The 18,223-nt window shown below is 35.6% G+C and overlaps 2 protein-coding genes across 2 annotated transcripts in view; one reads left to right on the top strand and one right to left on the bottom strand.

Annotated features, from left to right (window-relative positions):
• Positions 1-223: 223 nt before the first annotated feature.
• LOC127806206 (serine/threonine-protein kinase STY13-like) lies at positions 224-9,737 on the bottom strand. The gene is made up of 3 exons (XM_052343343.1): positions 9,499-9,737; positions 7,733-8,711; positions 224-925 (listed from the first exon to the last, which is right to left on the bottom strand). The coding sequence occupies exons 2-3, from the start codon at positions 8,623-8,625 to the stop codon at positions 586-588; spliced, it is 1,233 nt and encodes a 410-aa protein (XP_052199303.1). The 5' UTR covers positions 8,626-8,711; positions 9,499-9,737; the 3' UTR covers positions 224-585.
• Positions 9,738-14,171: 4,434 nt separating this feature from the next.
• Positions 14,172-18,223, top strand: part of LOC127805978 (uncharacterized) — a 65,809-nt gene continuing 61,757 nt past the window's right edge. The window contains exons 1-4 of the mRNA XM_052342855.1: positions 14,172-14,353; positions 14,502-14,750; positions 15,564-15,623; positions 15,717-15,809. Coding sequence (XP_052198815.1) covers positions 14,348-14,353; positions 14,502-14,750; positions 15,564-15,623; positions 15,717-15,809 — 408 coding nt within the window. The 5' untranslated portion in view covers positions 14,172-14,347. The remainder of the gene's footprint in view (positions 14,354-14,501; positions 14,751-15,563; positions 15,624-15,716; positions 15,810-18,223) is intronic.

Raw genomic sequence — 18,223 nt, 5'->3', positions numbered from 1 at the left:
TTCGGTCTCTCAACGTCAGTGTTCACCCGCAGAGTGGGCGATGCATCAGTTGATACTTGATACTCTCCAATCCAAATGAAAGTTCACAAATAAAATAAATAAGCTGAAACTTCATCAAAAGGGCTTCATTCCCTTGTCATCAGCAGTAGTAGCGTTCGGCCCTGTTATTGCTTGAATAAGGATAACAAAGCAACATCAGTAAGACCATATAAAAATAAGAAAATGCTGAGAACCTGCAATTCTTTTAAACACAAGAAAAGCAACTAAACAGGGCTTTGTTTAACACAGCATGAAACGGCATGTATAAATACACATCAAATCCCCTCTATCACTACTAGCTCAGCACCATTAATCCATAAAATTTAAGAAAAGAAAAGCGGAAAAAAAAAAAAAAAAAAAGAACCAAAACAAGCAGTCCTTCCTTATCATAGCTTTCCCTTTTTTTTTTTTTTTTCTATCTGAAGAAAGAAATTAACCCTGATAGATACAAGGCTAACATACAATGAGCTTTCTCTTTTTTATACTTTCCTTTTTCTCCTTTTCCACTTGTTTCCTGTTGTCGCCACTTTTTCGCCTTTCTCTGCATCAATCTGTAGTCATCGGTTGGCTTATGCAGCACCTGAAACGGGCCTTCCTAACAGTGGTCATTATTTCTGTCTCTGCATGCTCAAGCATCCTGACAACCTCAGTAAAGGGTGGCCTCACATCAGGATTAGGATCCCAGCATCGGGACATGATCTCACTGAGGACAGGGAGACAATCATTGGGGATGTTAGGTCGAACGCCCTTGTTAACAACTGCAAATGCAGCCTGCACAGCAGTCATGTTCTGGAAGGGAAGCATTCCAGTGATTAGTTCCCACAGAACAATGCCAAAGCTATAAACATCTACTTTCTGTGTGTAGGGCCTGTGCTGAATCATCTCCCTGCAATTTCAGTTCAGAAATGCAGCACATCAAGAACAAAACGTTTTTTCATATACCAAAAAATTATGCCGGGGAAAAACAAAAGTGGAGATGATTATACAAGACAATACTGCTTCAGTACATTTTCCCCTGGCTGAGAGTCACTCCAGTAAGTAGGTCTACTAAGACAAGGCACCACAACACCAGTGACATTCGAAATATCACCCACTTGCTTTTCACAGCATCAACATTCACCCCCCCCCCCCTCCCCCCACCCCCCCCCCCCCAAAAAAAAAAGAAAAAAGGAAAAAAGAAGAGGAAGAACAAAACAATAATATAAGAAAAAGGAAATGAAAGAAAAGACAGCACACTATTTGAAGCCATCCTAGTCTCAAATTAACAAAGCTTTTTCTCCCAGCTACTTAGTATCAGATGGATCCTTTTTCTCAATTCTGCTCTATCCAGTGCCAAAACCGAAACTAGGTTAAACCAAAAAAAATCCACCCTACTCCATCTGGGGCCATAATTCAGTTAAGCAAGAACATTTAATTTATATTGTCTACTATCTCAGCGCAAGTTAATTTGATCTTCCACGACACCTAAGATTACCCACAATACACATGATTGATTCCTGGCAGCATCCATAGGTCTTGGTTGTACATGTAGAAACTGACTTAATCTATTTTATATCATACAAATTAATAGACACTATATAAATCATATCATGGAAGGAAATTCACTGAACATTAGCTGATCATGCGCCAATTCAGGAGTATGAATTTTTTTAAATAACTTAGTATTTGTTCCTAAATAATAAAGAAGTTGATATATAGACACCAAAAACAATAAACTAGTGGTAAGTTTCTGCAGTCAACTTGAGAAATGGCATAAAGAAAACCTCCACATTCCTATCATGCAAAGTCAGTTATTGCCAAAATAGAAAAAGAAAACAAATCTGAAATGGCCAAAGACCTAATCCGTTAACTGGTGTCTGTTGAACAGGTAATGTTGGGTCACTTTGGTGGTACAACCTTGTTGCATTTGTTGATCAGTATAGTTATTCAAATTGGGTAAGCATGCAAACCAAAGGATAAAGTGTTTTGGGAACACATTACAGGTTCCATATGGGAATCTAGATAAATGATATGAAAGACATTCTTAAAAATATTTTTAACCAATTATACTAGAAATGGTCAGTGGGTAGAAAGCTGAAGTCACAAGGGAAACTTGGGTCATCCTCTACTAGCAACTGGGCTCTATTGGTATTCCCCAACAGACAATTTCATGATTGCTTGGACCAGAGTTGAGTTATATTTCTACCAAGGCCAGCCAAGGGACCTCAAATTGATGAAACAAGACTTCCAGTATTTGGAATCCATATATCCGTTGCTTCATATAGAAATCCAGAAAATTAGAAGCAGAAAAGAAAGTACCAACAGGATCATATAAGCATACTTGAGCAACAGAAAATAACATCAATAACACATAACACATAATTGCACATAACAAATATATACCAAGTGTATGGTTGTAATTTAATCCAGCAAAATGGTCAGATAATTCAGATTTGTGAGTAATAATGAAAAGATTAAATTTGATACACAAGCCACATGCATCACCAGTTGACAAATAAGAAAAGCACAGAAGTGAACATTCAACTACTGCCACTCTAACAAGATGAAAGAAAACAAAATCCTTTCTTGACAATTACTCCATCAAGACATTTTAGGTATGCATCAACTTAATGCAAACCGGGTTGCCTGATAAGGATATGAAAACGATAATTTACGTGTAAAGAACTGACAACATTTCTAATATTTGATCAGAAAATGAATCAGCTCTGGAAGATAATTCACCCATAATGAATGGAAATACTGACTGTCTGAGATCTGAGCATGGATAAACAGTGTCAATATTTGGAAAGTTGAGAAGTTACTCAGGTATTCAGAGGATGACCATTTATGACCCATGCACAGAGCATACAAAAATTAAATGGGGATAAACAACACAGATTCCCAGGCCTTGAATGGGCCTCTAAACAAAAGTAGATAACAAAGCTCCGTTTACTGGAGAAATATATTGTAAAACTAATGGTTCGCACCCAAAAGTGCTAGCTAAAGATGACTCTTAATCTCAAGTTTAAGAAACCAAACAATACACACCCAAAACCTCTTTAATGGATTGTCATTGCAGGATTGGGTTATAATAAACTCCCCTCCTTTAATTCCTCGTGTCCTTGGCAGGATAGAAATCTCATATCTCAATTTGACCCAAGTCAACCTCAAAACACTTTCTTAGTCCGCAGCCACTAGGTAGTAGTCGTAGGCTGGTTCGATCACCACCTGTCACACCCCAAGTCCCCACCTGAAAGTGCTAGCTAAAGATAAATTTTAAGTGCATGGGACCAAGTAATATACCCAAGATCTCTACCAGGCTATCAAATGTGGGATTGGGTGGTGACGTATATCATCCTCCTGTAGCACAGAAATTATGGCGTTTCATTTATCTTTATGGTTTTGTTACTTACTGTTTGATGCTCCTTTTCATAATCCAATTTTGGATATTACTCCTCTAATTATTGCTTTTGTTTTAATAAACCTTGGTTAAAAATATTAAATATTGTCAGCTGAGATCTATCAAGCACGGACACAGACATGGGAGTACGACATTTATTAAAAAGAGTAGGGCGCAACACAATCATGATATGTTAGTTAATAAAATAAATTTTTATATTTCTAATGGCATAATAAAGTATCAAAACTATATTCCAAACTAATAAATATGCTTCATCCAAAAAAAACACCTCATAAATATGCATTTAAAATTCATAATTCAAAACAAATCTAATCTAATTAGCAACCAACTCACAAGTCATTACTCATTTCAAAGTCTTAACACCAAAAAGTCCAAAACAACTATTTAGGATTCAGAGAAAATAAAGACTATAGCTAGGAAATGAATGCAAACAAAATGAAGAGGATACAAGCATGACAAAATCCAGCCAATGTTCAAAGACAGGTTACAAGCATGAAGAGTATGAAAACTAAAGAGTTGTGGGATGAAAACGTGGAAAAACTGAACAATTCTGCAATTGCAATGTCGTAAAAATTAAATAGTCATTAATGCCTTTATTTAATGTCTTCAAAGCGTCCAAAGAGGGCAAGTGTTCCCTCCAATGTCCTTTAAAATAATAAAAAAACAGGTGTCAAGACACCCCATGTGAGCGTGTCAAACACATGTCGATGGTGTGTCGGCAAGCCGACCCCATAACTGACACGTCTGCGACAACAATACAGGCTGTACAGCAGCCTTTAGGAAGTGTCCGTGCTTCTCAGGCTGAGACAGTAATTCTAGTGAATTTTAATACATTTTTGCGCAAGTTTTATTCCTGTTTTAGAAGATGAACCACGTGATCAATATTTGCACTCATTACATGGTCATCACTTCTGTTGGATATTTCTAAGACACGTTTGTGTGTGTAGAGAGAGACAGAGAGAGAGTACATGAATAAATTAAGGGTAAGACTGCACAGGATGAGGAAAGAAAGAAGGCCAGAATTTGTGCCAATGCCGGACTATAAGGATCATTTTGAATCATAAATTCCCTATGACAGCACTCATAGGTGGGTGTAGGATTTCAGCAATTAAGGGAATGTGATGCCTTATCGTTGATTTGGACAAACCAACTTTAATTTGGGTTGCATACAAATCCAAATTAGGCCACCTTTCGTGCTCCCAGGTAACTAAAAACCCAAAATAGGAGCTGCGCTTATTTTTCTTTCAACAAAGCCAAAAGGATGGTAATTTACACCATCATCTTATTTTAAGCTCTTTGCCAATACAGGTTCTAAGGGAAAGTATCATGGACTATTGCTATGATTACACTAATTTTGCATTAGGTGTGATGCTGCCAGAAAATTGCCAAAATCCATCCCTTGAACCGGACCATCTCTGATTTTTTATTATCCATTGCTATGGTTGTTCCCAGGCACTGCAAGAATCAAAATTATGAAGTCTCAAAGTCATCTCAATAGGCCCAGATATATTTGACAAACTCCAGTTACCAGAGTTTCACAACTAAATTTTTTGCAGAAACCATTTTAGAGGTCTCTCTAAAAACCCTATCTTGTTATTTGGAGGACCACTAGCAATCAATGACCCGTTCTCCAACTCCTTCAGACTATTGCACCAACTTTTTGATTATTACTCTCCTGCATAACAAGATCAGTCCAAAGAAATTAATCATAAACCATTGAGATAAGAGGCTATGTGTTGATTCTATCCATGTTATGCATATTCGGTTTCCGTTCATGACTTTTTAGAGAGATCTCTCCCAAATTTCCCTTAATGAACAAAGATCACTTGTAGTTAAAAAATTTAATCCACCTTAATCATCTCTCCTCAGTATCTTTTAACTTCTTCACATGTCAACTGAACATTTATGTATTGTTCTTGAGAAATGAATTTAGGGCTAAAATTCAGTCAGCCCCATCCATGGTTCACACTCAAATTGAAGGTCTCTTGTGGTTGCCTTTCCCAATCATACCATCAGAGTTCAACCCCCCACCAACGACTTCCTGCTTGTACCCATATCTCATTCATGTCATATGTTCCTCCTAGGAGAAAGCAAGACATAAGTAAAATTTGATGGCTCTTCACTTGGAAATCTTGATAATCCAGAACTAGAAGAGTTTAGAAAAAACATGACAGACAAGGTGAAATTGAGTAGACAACATCAATCCATCTAATCAAAGTCCTCCATTCAATGCTAAGAGTCTCCCCATATTGCCTATAAAATTGTGGTGCAAGTAGAATATGCATTAGCCATCTCTTTGTAAACAAGAAAGTCAAATCATAATTTGATGCTTTCTCTTTTGGAGACTTGATCAATTAGCAACACAACAAAAAAAATAATGAAGTTACGACATCACTTTTGCTCTCTACAAAATACATGAAGACAATGGCAACAAAGGAATAATAAAAATTCTGCCGGCTCACCACCTCAATACAAGTGCCCAGAGAGATACAGGTTGTCATTCCATCTAATTTCCTGGGCAATTATTAATTCCCCATCAAACTGTTTATGGTAAATGCAGATAAACAATACATTGTCATTCATCAAGGTGGTAACGTACTAAACCAACTGAAGGCCAGCTCCCAGAAAGCTAACATTCCAAGAAAAAAATTGAAAAGATACATGCACTCGGCAATGAGTCATCTCCTCGTTGGTTGAGTCAAAAGTCGAAGTCATATCTGCCTCCGAGGATTAGATTGCAAGAATATAGTGCACTAGATGCAAAAATTGTCACAAACCTTACCACCAAAATTGAGTCAACCAACATAAAATAGAGCCAACTTGGTCAAAAAGATGAAATATCAAATTTTTCTTCAAACCTTCCAAGTAGTAGGGATTCCATCTTGATGCAGGAAGATCCATATTGGCAACCTAACTCTTGCCTGATAAACACTTTAAAGGAAAAAGATATAATAGTAACAATGCATTTGAAGATACCATCCGTAACCATTAATATAAGGTCCCAAAGGAACAACTAGGAAAAGGTGATAAGAGGTGAGGAGCCATTATCCACTACTAATGATAGACAAAAATCTCAGGTGGCTTTTTTGCTTCTAATAAAAAGCACCAAAAGCAGGGGCCCAAAAAAATGGGTCCCAAATGCAATCAACTCAACTCAAAAATAGGCATGCCAAATTTCTTGTCAAGAGATCACATTGTATCATGCATAAATGACACAAATAGTAGAATATACAACCTCAATTGCACAAGAATTGGTAGGCCAATGGACAAAAAAAAGAAATGAGAAAACCCACCAATAACACAAAGAGAGCAATTGAAGCAGGCAAGCAATAAGGGATTTGACACAATCTGCTTATCAAGTCAATTGATGAATTGGCTACCCTACTTGTGCCTCCACTACCTGATACATGATACTGGCTCAACTCTAGCATCCTAGATGACACATCACTACAACCTACTCATTGGGTGATAATAAAAACACAGTCACCCACCTCTTTCTCTTGCACCAATAAAACATTTTACAAGTTTTACATAAAGAAGCTAGAGATAATCTCAATCATTTATCACTGAAAATTGTACTTAAATCTCTTGGATGTATAAACATAAGACAGTTACTTGCAATTTCCCAACTTTAAATTGGGTTTTGATACGTGATATATATTGGATTATTGACACAAAACTGTTAATTGGAAACCTTTTCCAACTTAAAAGACTGTGAAATGGGTGTAGCATGGGTTTTGGTACACGGATTTCAAAATTGCTTCTTCATGGGGCAATATAACTAGAGTCACCATGTAGTTTGCTTGAGACTGATAATGGACTAATTTAAACCCACTGCAGGAAGAAAAAGGGATGCAAGTATAGAGTGGGAAACAATACAGTAAGAACTCCAAAATTAATCAAACAAAGCTCCACAGTGAAACCAATAGAATAGCCCAAGGACCTTCTGCAGTTAAATCACCATAAATAGAACTGGAACTATAAACACACAACTTTTACAGCAAACATTTTCATTCGCACATGAACCAGACATGAAATCACAACCTTCACAATAGGATTAGATGCAAAGTTGTCCAACATGAAAAGATAGTATCAAGCTGTCCATTGTAAATTGACAATTTCCTAAAACATCAAGCTATCCAGTGTAAATTGACAATTTCCTAAAACACCTATTAGCCATAATGCAGTATAACATTGCAAAGCATGAAATCTTCTAGAAGAGCATACTGAAAAACAGTTATAAGAATAAACAAATAGCAATAAAAGGAGGAGCGAAAGAATCAAGATGCTTACGGAGCCATCCAGCGGTATGTTCCAGTCTCTGGTGTCATCCCTTCAGTCTGCACCTCAATACGAGCCACTCCAAAATCAGCAATCTTTATAGATTTGTCAGCAGAAATCAGAAGATTATCAGACTTCAGATCGCGGTGGATTAGACCAAGCCCATGCACATACTCCATGCCCCTAGCAACATCCAAAGCCTGCTTGACTGCCAATTTCAGTGGCACAGATCGATTCTGCCGCTTTGCCAAAAACTGCCTAACTGAACCCCCCTTGGCATATTCTGTCACAATACACCACACCATGGGTTTACGACATCCGCCAATAAACCGAACTATGTTTGGATGCTTTAGTGTAGCCAGCATCATGACTTCCTGCTGAAACTGTTGTTCCATCAACTGTGCCCTCTCAAGGTCATTCTCTGGCCTCTCCAGAAGCTTGATGGCTACATCCTCACCATTGTAAGTACCTTTATAAAGCTTTCCAAAAGCCCCCTGTGCAAAAGCTGGCCCCATACTAAGCTTCCGCAAATCAATTGTCCACTCATCAAAATTCTCCAGCCCACCTGTGGGAACACGAAGATCCATTAGAGCTTGAGCAAGTGCATCATCACTCAGACCATGTGAGACTTTCCCTCGGTTAACACTGTGGGCAAAGTTGTTGTTCACACGCTTCAATCCTTGGTGATTCAAGATGCGAGTATGGGAATCGTTCGATCCAACACTACTGTTATCAACTGACATTGCAACAGAACCTCCACCATTGCTCATCTGCAAGCTACCAAAACTGTCAATTGACATGGTGGATCCCTCCCCAAGCTTGTGGTAGAAAGCTTGAGACAGATCCAAATTATCATGGTTGTTATGTAGGCCCATCATTCCAGTAAATTTTTGTGCCTCCAACATTTTCCCCAAAAGAGCAGCAAAGGGTTTGCACTTTCCCTATTTCTTCAGCATCAGCACATCCAAACTCAAATCAACTCAACAAAACCCTACAAGGAAATGGTTCCACAGAAGTACATCAGCACTATATATTCCAACCAAAAAGACGTCTTGTTGCAAAACATAAAAAATAACAACTATATGTTATATTTGGATCATGTTACATAAACCATTTAAACGGAGTAAATATATTACACAGTACACAAAGTAAAAGCTTTATACTGTAAATCTTGTCTGGTTCTTAAGAAAAATCATATGGGAAGTAAAAGAAGGCTAATTCTTGAGCAGAAATGAAGAGAAAGATCCACAAAGCTGGTCCTGATATAATTGCTCAGCTCGGCTAAGGTGGAATTTACATTTTCAAATATCAACACAGAGGGTTAGCATCACTTAGGCAACAGAACGCAGATTGTTGAACTTCCTGCATTTGTCGTCCTGAACTCGCTTTGTGTAGAGATTAAACAATGATGAATTCCAATTAGCCCTAGAAGAATACCATAATTCTTAGACTGGCAAAAGCCCTAATTTTAATTCCCCCTAACATGCAAACATTTCTAGTCACGCAACCAGGCTAATAACACACCAGTTCAGCACCAGTCCCCTGCACACGGAAAACCCCCAAAACAGAAGACCGAAACTGGAATCCAAACAACGAAAAGGAAAATAAACGATTTCTACGAGCACAACAACCAGAAACGCCTACTGATCCTCCATCAGATTCTCGGTAATTAAAGCAACGACTTCGAGTAATCGCTTCGCAAACCACGGAAACCCTCGCGAAATAACAAGAGATAACTGATCCAACCCCAAATTTGGCCCAATTAAGGCGATACGTACCTCGATCGAGAGGGCTTGACTGTGCGATTCCGATTGCCGACTCCTCAGCCACGATTGAGCAACGCCTGCAGCGCGATCGGTCCCCGAACTGAATCGAACGCACCGTCGCGACCCGACCCGACCTCCGTTGAACGCACGAGGAGAGGAACTCGTGCGAAGAGAGAGAGAGATAGAGAGCAGAAGAGAAGAAGAAAGCACAACTCCAACCACAACTCCAACAACAAGAAGAAGAACGAATGAACGAATAGCCGGTCTTCGTCGCTCATTTCTTTTGCTTGGGGAAGACCTACGGTGCGGTCGCTCGGACCATACGACCGTGCCCTCACTTTGCGTGGATCAATAGGGGCCCTGGGATGGCTGGGTTTTGGTGATCGGGCGATCCTCGACCGCACGATGTGAAAGGCTCACAGTAGGAAAAGGTGGATGTCTGATTGCACAATGATGAAATTTTTTCGGTACTGGGAGTCTTTTGTGTGTGTGGGACCATGCCCGTGGTGGTGTTCTTGTGGCCAATGGGAACCGCCACCTGTCCCTCGATGCGGTCGAGCATTGCTGTCTTAATACGGAGACCGGATATAAAGCTTCGGGTTATTGGAAAAGGCATTTTCCAATGAATTTATGCAATTAATCGTCTTTTAAGATAAAGGTATGTTAATTATATAATAATCTATTAAATGATTTTTTTATTGTAAGTAATGTAATTTAAGGTAAAATGATGGTACATTTTTAAATTAAATTAATCATATATTCTCTAAATTTTAAATTTTTGACCCTGTTATAATTAATATCTTATTTTATTTTTTTCAATCCATTCACGCAATTTTTTTAAAAAAAAAATGTTATTGGTACACCTTTGTGTACACTTTGCGCTACATAAAGGTGTATTAATGACAAAAAAGTCTCTTATGAGGCGCGTGAAGCACATGTGAAGCACGAGATATTTTTGTCATAATACTTCCTTATGTAGCTCAAGATATACAAAAAGGTTGTACATGTAACATGATTCTAAAATAAATAACTCAAGGTAATTGTCTGATTTGAAATAATTAAATTTATGTTAAAAATTAAATTGAACCAATCTAATAAATATAAAAATAAAATGAATTAAAAATCAAACAAATACAAAGGAAAAAAAATCAAATTGATTAAAAGAAAATTGAAAACAAAACTAAGTCATTTTCTATATTTCGATCGATTGGATTATTTTAAATTTTTTAATATAAAATTCGAACTGAATTAAAATAATCAAATTTTATAAATTTAAAAACTAAATCGAACTGACCCTTAGCTTGGACTGAACCAAACTAACAATTTTGATAGATTCAGTTTGATTATTTCAATTAAATATAAATTTTGTTCGCCCCTATAAATAACCAACATTAGTTCAGTTAAAAATAAAAGTTCATCAGATATTCTAGCTAAAAAATCAAGCTCAATGAGGTATTATTGATTTATTTAATGTTATTGATAACAAAGAGATATTGTAGTTAATTTTTTAAATTTTAAGATTTAATTAGCCAAATTTAAGGAGGTTGGAGCTAAACAGACAAAGTTAATAGGATCTATTGTCCATTTGGTTTATTTATTGTTGTTGTTAAACAATTATTTTGGAGATAATACACACTATGTGTATTTATTTTCAAATAAATTATTTGTTTTTAATCTACATAGTTCTATTTGTTAATAACAAATATATTGTGTTTTTATGTTTGATTAAATAATACAAATTAATATATATATTTATTATACCTTAATATTTACTTGTAAGGTAATTATTAGCTTTAGGGGTTAAATTCTTTATGGACATCAATTAAGGAATATTTATTTTACTTTATATTTTATATAATATATATTTATTATATTTATGGTATTTAAATAGTATGTGGAGAAAATTTATTGCGCAACCCGCACTAAAGATTGTACATTCAATGACAATCATATGGGGTCATCACTAATACTCCCCAATTTGTGACCAACATTGTGCAACCCTCACTATTAGTGACGATCATACGGGGTAGTCACTAATGCTCCCCTATTTGTCACAAGCATTGCGCGATTTTCACTAAATGTTACACGTTCAGTAACGACCATATGCAGTAGTCACTAATGGTCCCATATCTATGATCGACATTGCACAACCCTCACTAAAGATTGTACGTTCAATGACACCCACATGTGATCGTCACTATTACCTACGATTTGTGATGAATTTGATATGACCATCACTAAATATTGGAATTAGTGACGACTTTTAATTGGTTGTCACTAATGTGGTAACTAAAAGTCCAATTTCTTGTAGTGATAGATGGGCATTCGAGTATTTTGGAATTATTTGTTGTGGATCTTTATATAATTATCTGAAGTAATTTAATGTATTCTCATCGTATTTTGACTTTTGGATATTGTACTTCTCATATTCGGGATAGGTTTTTAATATTATTTTGTAGAAAAACTTATGAGGGTTTCCGAATACTATGACGTCGGGAAAGTTTTTTAAATCTTACTCTTTTGACTTCATAATTGTAGGCTTACATTTGGGCTTCAACTCACTTTATTAAGCATATCAAATTTTTAATAATTTAAACGATCATTAATAAACAATATTTGATATTACTCAACTAAATGTTTTACAATGTTTTCGTAAATAAGCTTTTAAAATTTAAGCTTAAATTTCACTTCAAATGAACTAAACGAGCCCAAAAATAGTATTCATGTGCGATATTTATTTTGCTAGCAAATAATACTAACTTTTTCAAGAAAAATAAAATAAATTAATGCTTTCAAACATAGCCTTATCGGCCATGACTAATTCTAACTGAAGTTAATTGCTAGGCCCAGTTGATCTCATCAAAGACCAATTTAAAAGCGCTTCCAACACGGTTAACAAATGGGCCCGACCCATTCAAGGATTATTTTAAAATTTCATATTGAGAAATATGTGAGGTAATTATCGCGTCTTGTCACTATAATGTATGGAAGTATTTGGAGAGTGTTGTTTTGGTATTTTTAAAACGTGATTTATATCAAGACGTTGAGAGACAATAAAAAAAATTTCTCAACTATTTTTATAATTAAAAAAAAATAAGTTTGTTTCATAATATTAAATAAATATCAAAAACACGTTTATGCCTCTCATAGCCCGTATGCATTATGAAATTTATGTTTATTTTTTAATTAAAACATATTTAATAATTTTGTATATTAAAAATATATTTAAAAAAATCCTATGTATATGTTTTATTTACGAGGTTTTTTTTTAAAAAGTTGTTTCCCTATTTCCATTTTGTATCATATCTATTTTATATTTTTGTTTCCCCACAATCTATGTTTGTTTTAAATTATTTATGTACATTTTTTGTTTAAATAAATTATATCAAGTAACAGAGAACAAATATACATATCTTTAATGTATAGGGAAAAAAAAAATCTATCTCAACATCTATGATTGTTGATTTTATTTAAATATCAATAATATATTTTATCGCTCGTCTATTTCTCAAAAAGTTTAAAACCATACAAAATTACTAGTATTAATAGCCCACCACCAAATGCCACTAGGAAGGAAGACAATTTGTTGGGTTTAATTGGTCGAGGAACTCAATTTACCAATGGAATTTCAATAATTTGATTCATTCGAAATAAATTTATTATTGATTCATTCGAGACGAAAAATAAAATAAAATAAGAAAATATTGACGTAAATAAATAAGAAGATTGAAAAATAATGATATCAATTATACAATTTTCTTCGTTGTTGACAAGAATATTAAGAGTGAGAGTGATCGATGAATAAAAATATATTAAAGTTGAATATTTGAGAAAAAAATTAGTTTTAAATTGTTAAATAATAACAATCAGCTTATTTTAACGAGTTTGAGATGGGTTGGCCAATAAAGTTTAATTATTTATATTTATAACTTTTTTTATGCATAATAAATATTCTATATATTTAATTATATGCGAGTATAAATTGTAATTAAATCGAAAAAATATACTTAATTATATAGTTTTATAATTTAATATAAAACTAAATTTTGATAATTTAATAAATTCAATTATATTTATAATTGAATATGTGTTGTTCTTAACAGTAGCACGAACAGTTCATTACGCGTATTGGGAGTTTGAAAGATTATGAATTTAATATTATCTTCGTATGATACTGTATAATTGATTGTGCTTATTCTAAGTGGTCATATATCAGTATTTAGTGCGTGACAAACTTGTTCGTATACATATATCAGATCAATATGGATTATAAATTTTAGAGAGGACAAGATAGTTCATGTCAAAAATTGATCGTAATCAAATATCGTTCGAGTTTCTCATATTATAAAAAATATATATGTAATATAATTCCTTAAATAAAGGAATTTTAACAAATATTTTTGAGTACACTTAATTTATTTTAAGACTGGCAATAACTATAAATCTATAATTAATCATTTATATTGATATTTTCTCACTCAATCGGGTTTTTAATTTTTCAAAATTTCATGATATACAAAGTACCAATATCTCATACATTTTAAAAGAGATATATATATAAAAATATATTATACATAACCCCCAATATCATATAATATTCCATTCATATTGTACAATATGTATTTTCACATTGTACAAAAGTTACTTCTCATTGTTCACAAATCCGCATAGGCATAGATTCGGACGGTTCGGACTGTGGAATACCCGACTCGTTGGCCCGGTTAAGAGAGAGGGAAAACCGGCTGACTCTTCTTGTCGGAGACAAAGAGGGGACTCCCAAATTGTGATCGCCTTCACTGCTCCACCGCCACCGCCACTGCGGAGGATCACTTGTCACTTGCTATCCACAGCAGAGCTGTCCATGGCGGTAATTCTTTTACTTAGACACAGATCGCTCTTGCCACGTATTTTCCTTCCGGTTCTCCCGGGAAATTCTGAAACCCTTCGTATTTTGACGGAAAAACTGCGATTGGAGTTGATGTTTTTTATTTTTTTGGTAAACTTGTTTTGTGTAGGACTCGTCTGGGACGACGCTGATGGATCTGATAACTTCGGACCCTTCCTCGACGACGGCGCCTCCGCCTCCGTCATCGTCGTCGGCGCCCCCATTGCCGCCACCCGCCGTCGTGGGGAAACCGCCACAGACGGATCGGAAGTCGAAGAGAGGGACTCTAATGCAGATCCAGAGCGATACCATTTCTGCTGCCAAAGCTGCTCTGAATCCCGTTCGAACAAACATCATGCCTCAGAAACAAAAGAAAAAAGTACGATTTTTAATCCCGTTATTTCTAGTCACTTTGATGTTTAAGTGGCCTCCATAAACCTCAGCAGTGAACTGGATCTCGACTATCCTACATTTTTTGGCTGGGAGGGAAACCCAGTAAGTTGATTTTGGAAGGTATTAAACAGCTGTTTGTTAATCTTTTTAGGAGGGAAAAGCTTATATCCCTTACTTTTGTACAATCTGACCAAATGAATGGGAAATATAGCACTTCATTATCTTCTGTGAATTAATTCAAGGATTGCAGGTGAGTTTCAATAAAGTTAATTGGCTATTAGGTGGGATATGGGTGTTACAAAGTTTGGTCGGTTGAAAATGCTTCCCAAAGGGAATAGCGGGGAAGATTTGCAGTGGAGAGGACATAGCTTATGGAGGAGGAATCTGATGGGTAAATGTGACCATGTTCTGGGTGGCAGCAGGAAGTCCGTTTCAATATTGGATAATGAAGAGTGATTTTGTGGGTTTGGTGAGCGTTTTGTTGGTTGATGTTGTTTGAGGCAAGTGATAGCTTGAGTGTAAGATTTTGGCTAGATAATTGGAATGGCTATTACCTGACCTTCTGTGGTGCTTATATTTTATATATATATATATTTTTCATTTGTTTTTACAGTATGTGCTTTGATGGCATTGCCTGGTCTCTGTTGTTCAACATTTCATTGACTATGAGAAATGGATTATAGATTTAAACAACATTGATGTTTAGTTTCTGCTGTTTATATTTATGTTATTCTTTTATAAATAAATGTTTTTGATTTCTCTTACAACATAATTTGGTACTTGGTTGAAAAAATTTCAGCCAGTTTCTTATGCACAACTTGCAAGGAGCATTCACGAACTGGCTGCCGCATCTGATCAAGTATGCATTCTCTTGCCTCCAGTATTTGTCTATTTCCCCCCTCTTTTCCTTTGGAGAAGTTTAATATTTTCCCTTTTGCTTTGCAACGTGTAGAAAAGTTCCCAGAAGCAATTAGTGCATCATGTATTCCCCAAACTTGCTGTGTACAATTCAGTGGACCCTTCATTGGCACCTTCCCTTCTCATGGTATAACTTTTCTTCTATGCCTTATGCTGGAACTTCTTCTTTTAGTCTGCTCTGGAGATTATTTTCTTAGCTTCCAAAGAAGAAAAGGAAAAATAAAAAGAGAATGGTTTGACTCTAAAGAGGTTAGAGCACGATACTGAAGTTTCATTGCTGTCATAACAGACTTTTCTTTGTATTTTGATCATTGTCTTTTTATATGTAATTTCCTTAATGGAACATATTCTTATGATGTTCTAAGATTTTTCTAGTGACTGGTATATTTGAGTTTTGAGAATATCGAACCATCTTTTGTATTTGAGCATCATAATGTAACTCTTAAGTTTTATTGACACTGAGTATATACTTAAAAGACTGAGATAGTCTTTTATTTGATTATGGTATCTATTTCTCGTTCAAAGGCTTCTCATGTTTTAGATTATGAAGCTTTAAAGTAAGCAGACACATTCTAAAACATCCCCCTCTCATGTTTTACATAATGAAACTTTAAAGCAAGCAGACACATTCTAAAACATCCCCCTCTCATGTTTTACATAATGAAACTTTAAAGCAAGTAGACACATTCTAAAACACCCCCTTGGTGGTGCTCCTCTTGCCATAGTCGTGCAACCCTTCAAGGGGAGGGAGAGGCCTCAAGGGAAAACTCTTACTTTTGGTAGGTATAATGTTTTGCATTCTCATAATTAGCCTAACATGATATGGAAGCATTTAGGATTCCCAAAATCTGAGGTTTCTATTTAGGTTATGTGGAGATGCATTAGTCAAATTGACTATACGCCTCTGAGAATGATATATATACTAGATACAAGGATGGGAATATACAAAAATACACATATTTACACAAATACCCTTATACCAAACACTATATACTAACACCCCCCTCAAGCTGGAGCATATGCCATTTGCACCCAACTTGTTACAAGTATAACTCACTCTAGAACTTTGAGGGATTTAGTAAACATGTTAGCTAATTGATCGTTTGAGTTAACAAACTTAGTAGCTATATCTCCTAAAAGTAATTTTTCCCTAACAAAGTGGCAATCAATCTTTATGTGTTTGGTTCTTTCATGAAAATCTGGATTAGAAGTAATGTGTAAAGTTGTCTGGTTATCACAAATAAGTTTCACATAACTCGCTTCACCAAATTTCAACTCCTTAAGAAGTTGCTTTAGTCATATAAGTCGCAGGTTCCTAAAGCCACTGGTTGATATTCAACTTTTGCACTTGACCTTGTAACTACACTATGCTTCTTACTTTTCCAAGGTATTAGATTCCCATCAATAAGAATGCAATACCTAGAAGTTAAGCGTTTGTTTGAGGGAGAACCTGGCCAATCTGCATCTATATAACCAACAATTTGAACACTTCCCCTATTAGTATATAACAATCCTATTCCCAGGGCTCCCCTTATATATTTGAGAATCTAGACAATAGCATCTCGATGGCTATCACATGGTGAATCTAGAAATTGACTACAAACATTCACTGTAAAGTAAATATGCAGTTGAGTAATTGTGAGATAGTTTAGTTTTCCAACAAGTCTCTTGTATCTACTAGGATTAGGTAATAACTGCCCTTGTCCTGGTAGAAGTTTTACTGTTGCCACAATTCCCGCTTCACACACTCGCACTCAACCCTTAAGAGATGACACAAGAATCCTCACAGAATAAACAAAAATAGGATAAAATAGAAAAGCAACACAAACACACAAAGAACATCGGGTTTTATCTTGATTCAGATCACCTTGAATAGGTAGATCCTACATCCAGACTGTTAGGGCTTTAGGTTTCCACTATCTTGAATGTAAAAGGGTTACAAACGCACTGCACTCATAGCTCTATAAACTGAGCTATTCTCATCAAGATTACAAAGGCTAACCACTAGTCTTTTCTCTCACACAACGCTCACTTCAGGATACAATGAATTCGTAGAAAGAAAGGAACACCCCATGCCTCTATTTATAGAACATAGGGGCGGGAAATACAAGGAAACAAAAATAGACAAATTATGTGACAATTATCGTTACATAACGCCTAATCTCTTCTAGAAACCGGTCTTTAATCGCTTCATCCTCGTATTCTTTCTGACTTCCTAGCCATAAGTCTAATTTTAGGCAAACCTTTTAACATTGACATTTGGATCCATCAGAGTGTCCACTAGTTTTGAATCCTACATACTTGTTTCTTCAAGGATATATATAGCATATTTCCTTTGTAAGATGTAAACACCACTCCTTTTGAGTTAGCTACCTCTACTCCTTGGAAGGAAGGATCTTAATTTGCCCAAATCCTTGGTTTGAAAGTGATGAAACATATGTTGTTTTAGTTGAGTAATACCTGTCATCCACATAGACAATTAATTGAGTAATACCTTTTGAGTTAGCTACTTCTTGATCATCCCTAGTAATGACTATGTCA

The sequence above is a fragment of the Diospyros lotus genome, chromosome 7 (genome assembly GCF_014633365.1).
Source record: "Diospyros lotus cultivar Yz01 chromosome 7, ASM1463336v1, whole genome shotgun sequence".
NCBI classification, from domain to species: Eukaryota; Viridiplantae; Streptophyta; class Magnoliopsida; order Ericales; family Ebenaceae; genus Diospyros; species Diospyros lotus.
This window is presented reverse-complemented; position numbering and strand designations above follow the sequence as displayed.

What these genes read in the sequence shown, in the direction of transcription:
- LOC127806206 (XM_052343343.1), bottom strand. Translation starts at nt 8,625, where the DNA reads ATGTTGGAGGCACAAAAATTTACTGGAATGATGGGCCTACATAACAAC. An exon ending in ACATACCGCTGGATGGCTCC is followed by an intron (nt 926 to 7,732) that starts GTAAGCATCTTG and finishes CTGAAATTGCAG; the next exon opens with GGAGATGATTCAGCACAGGC.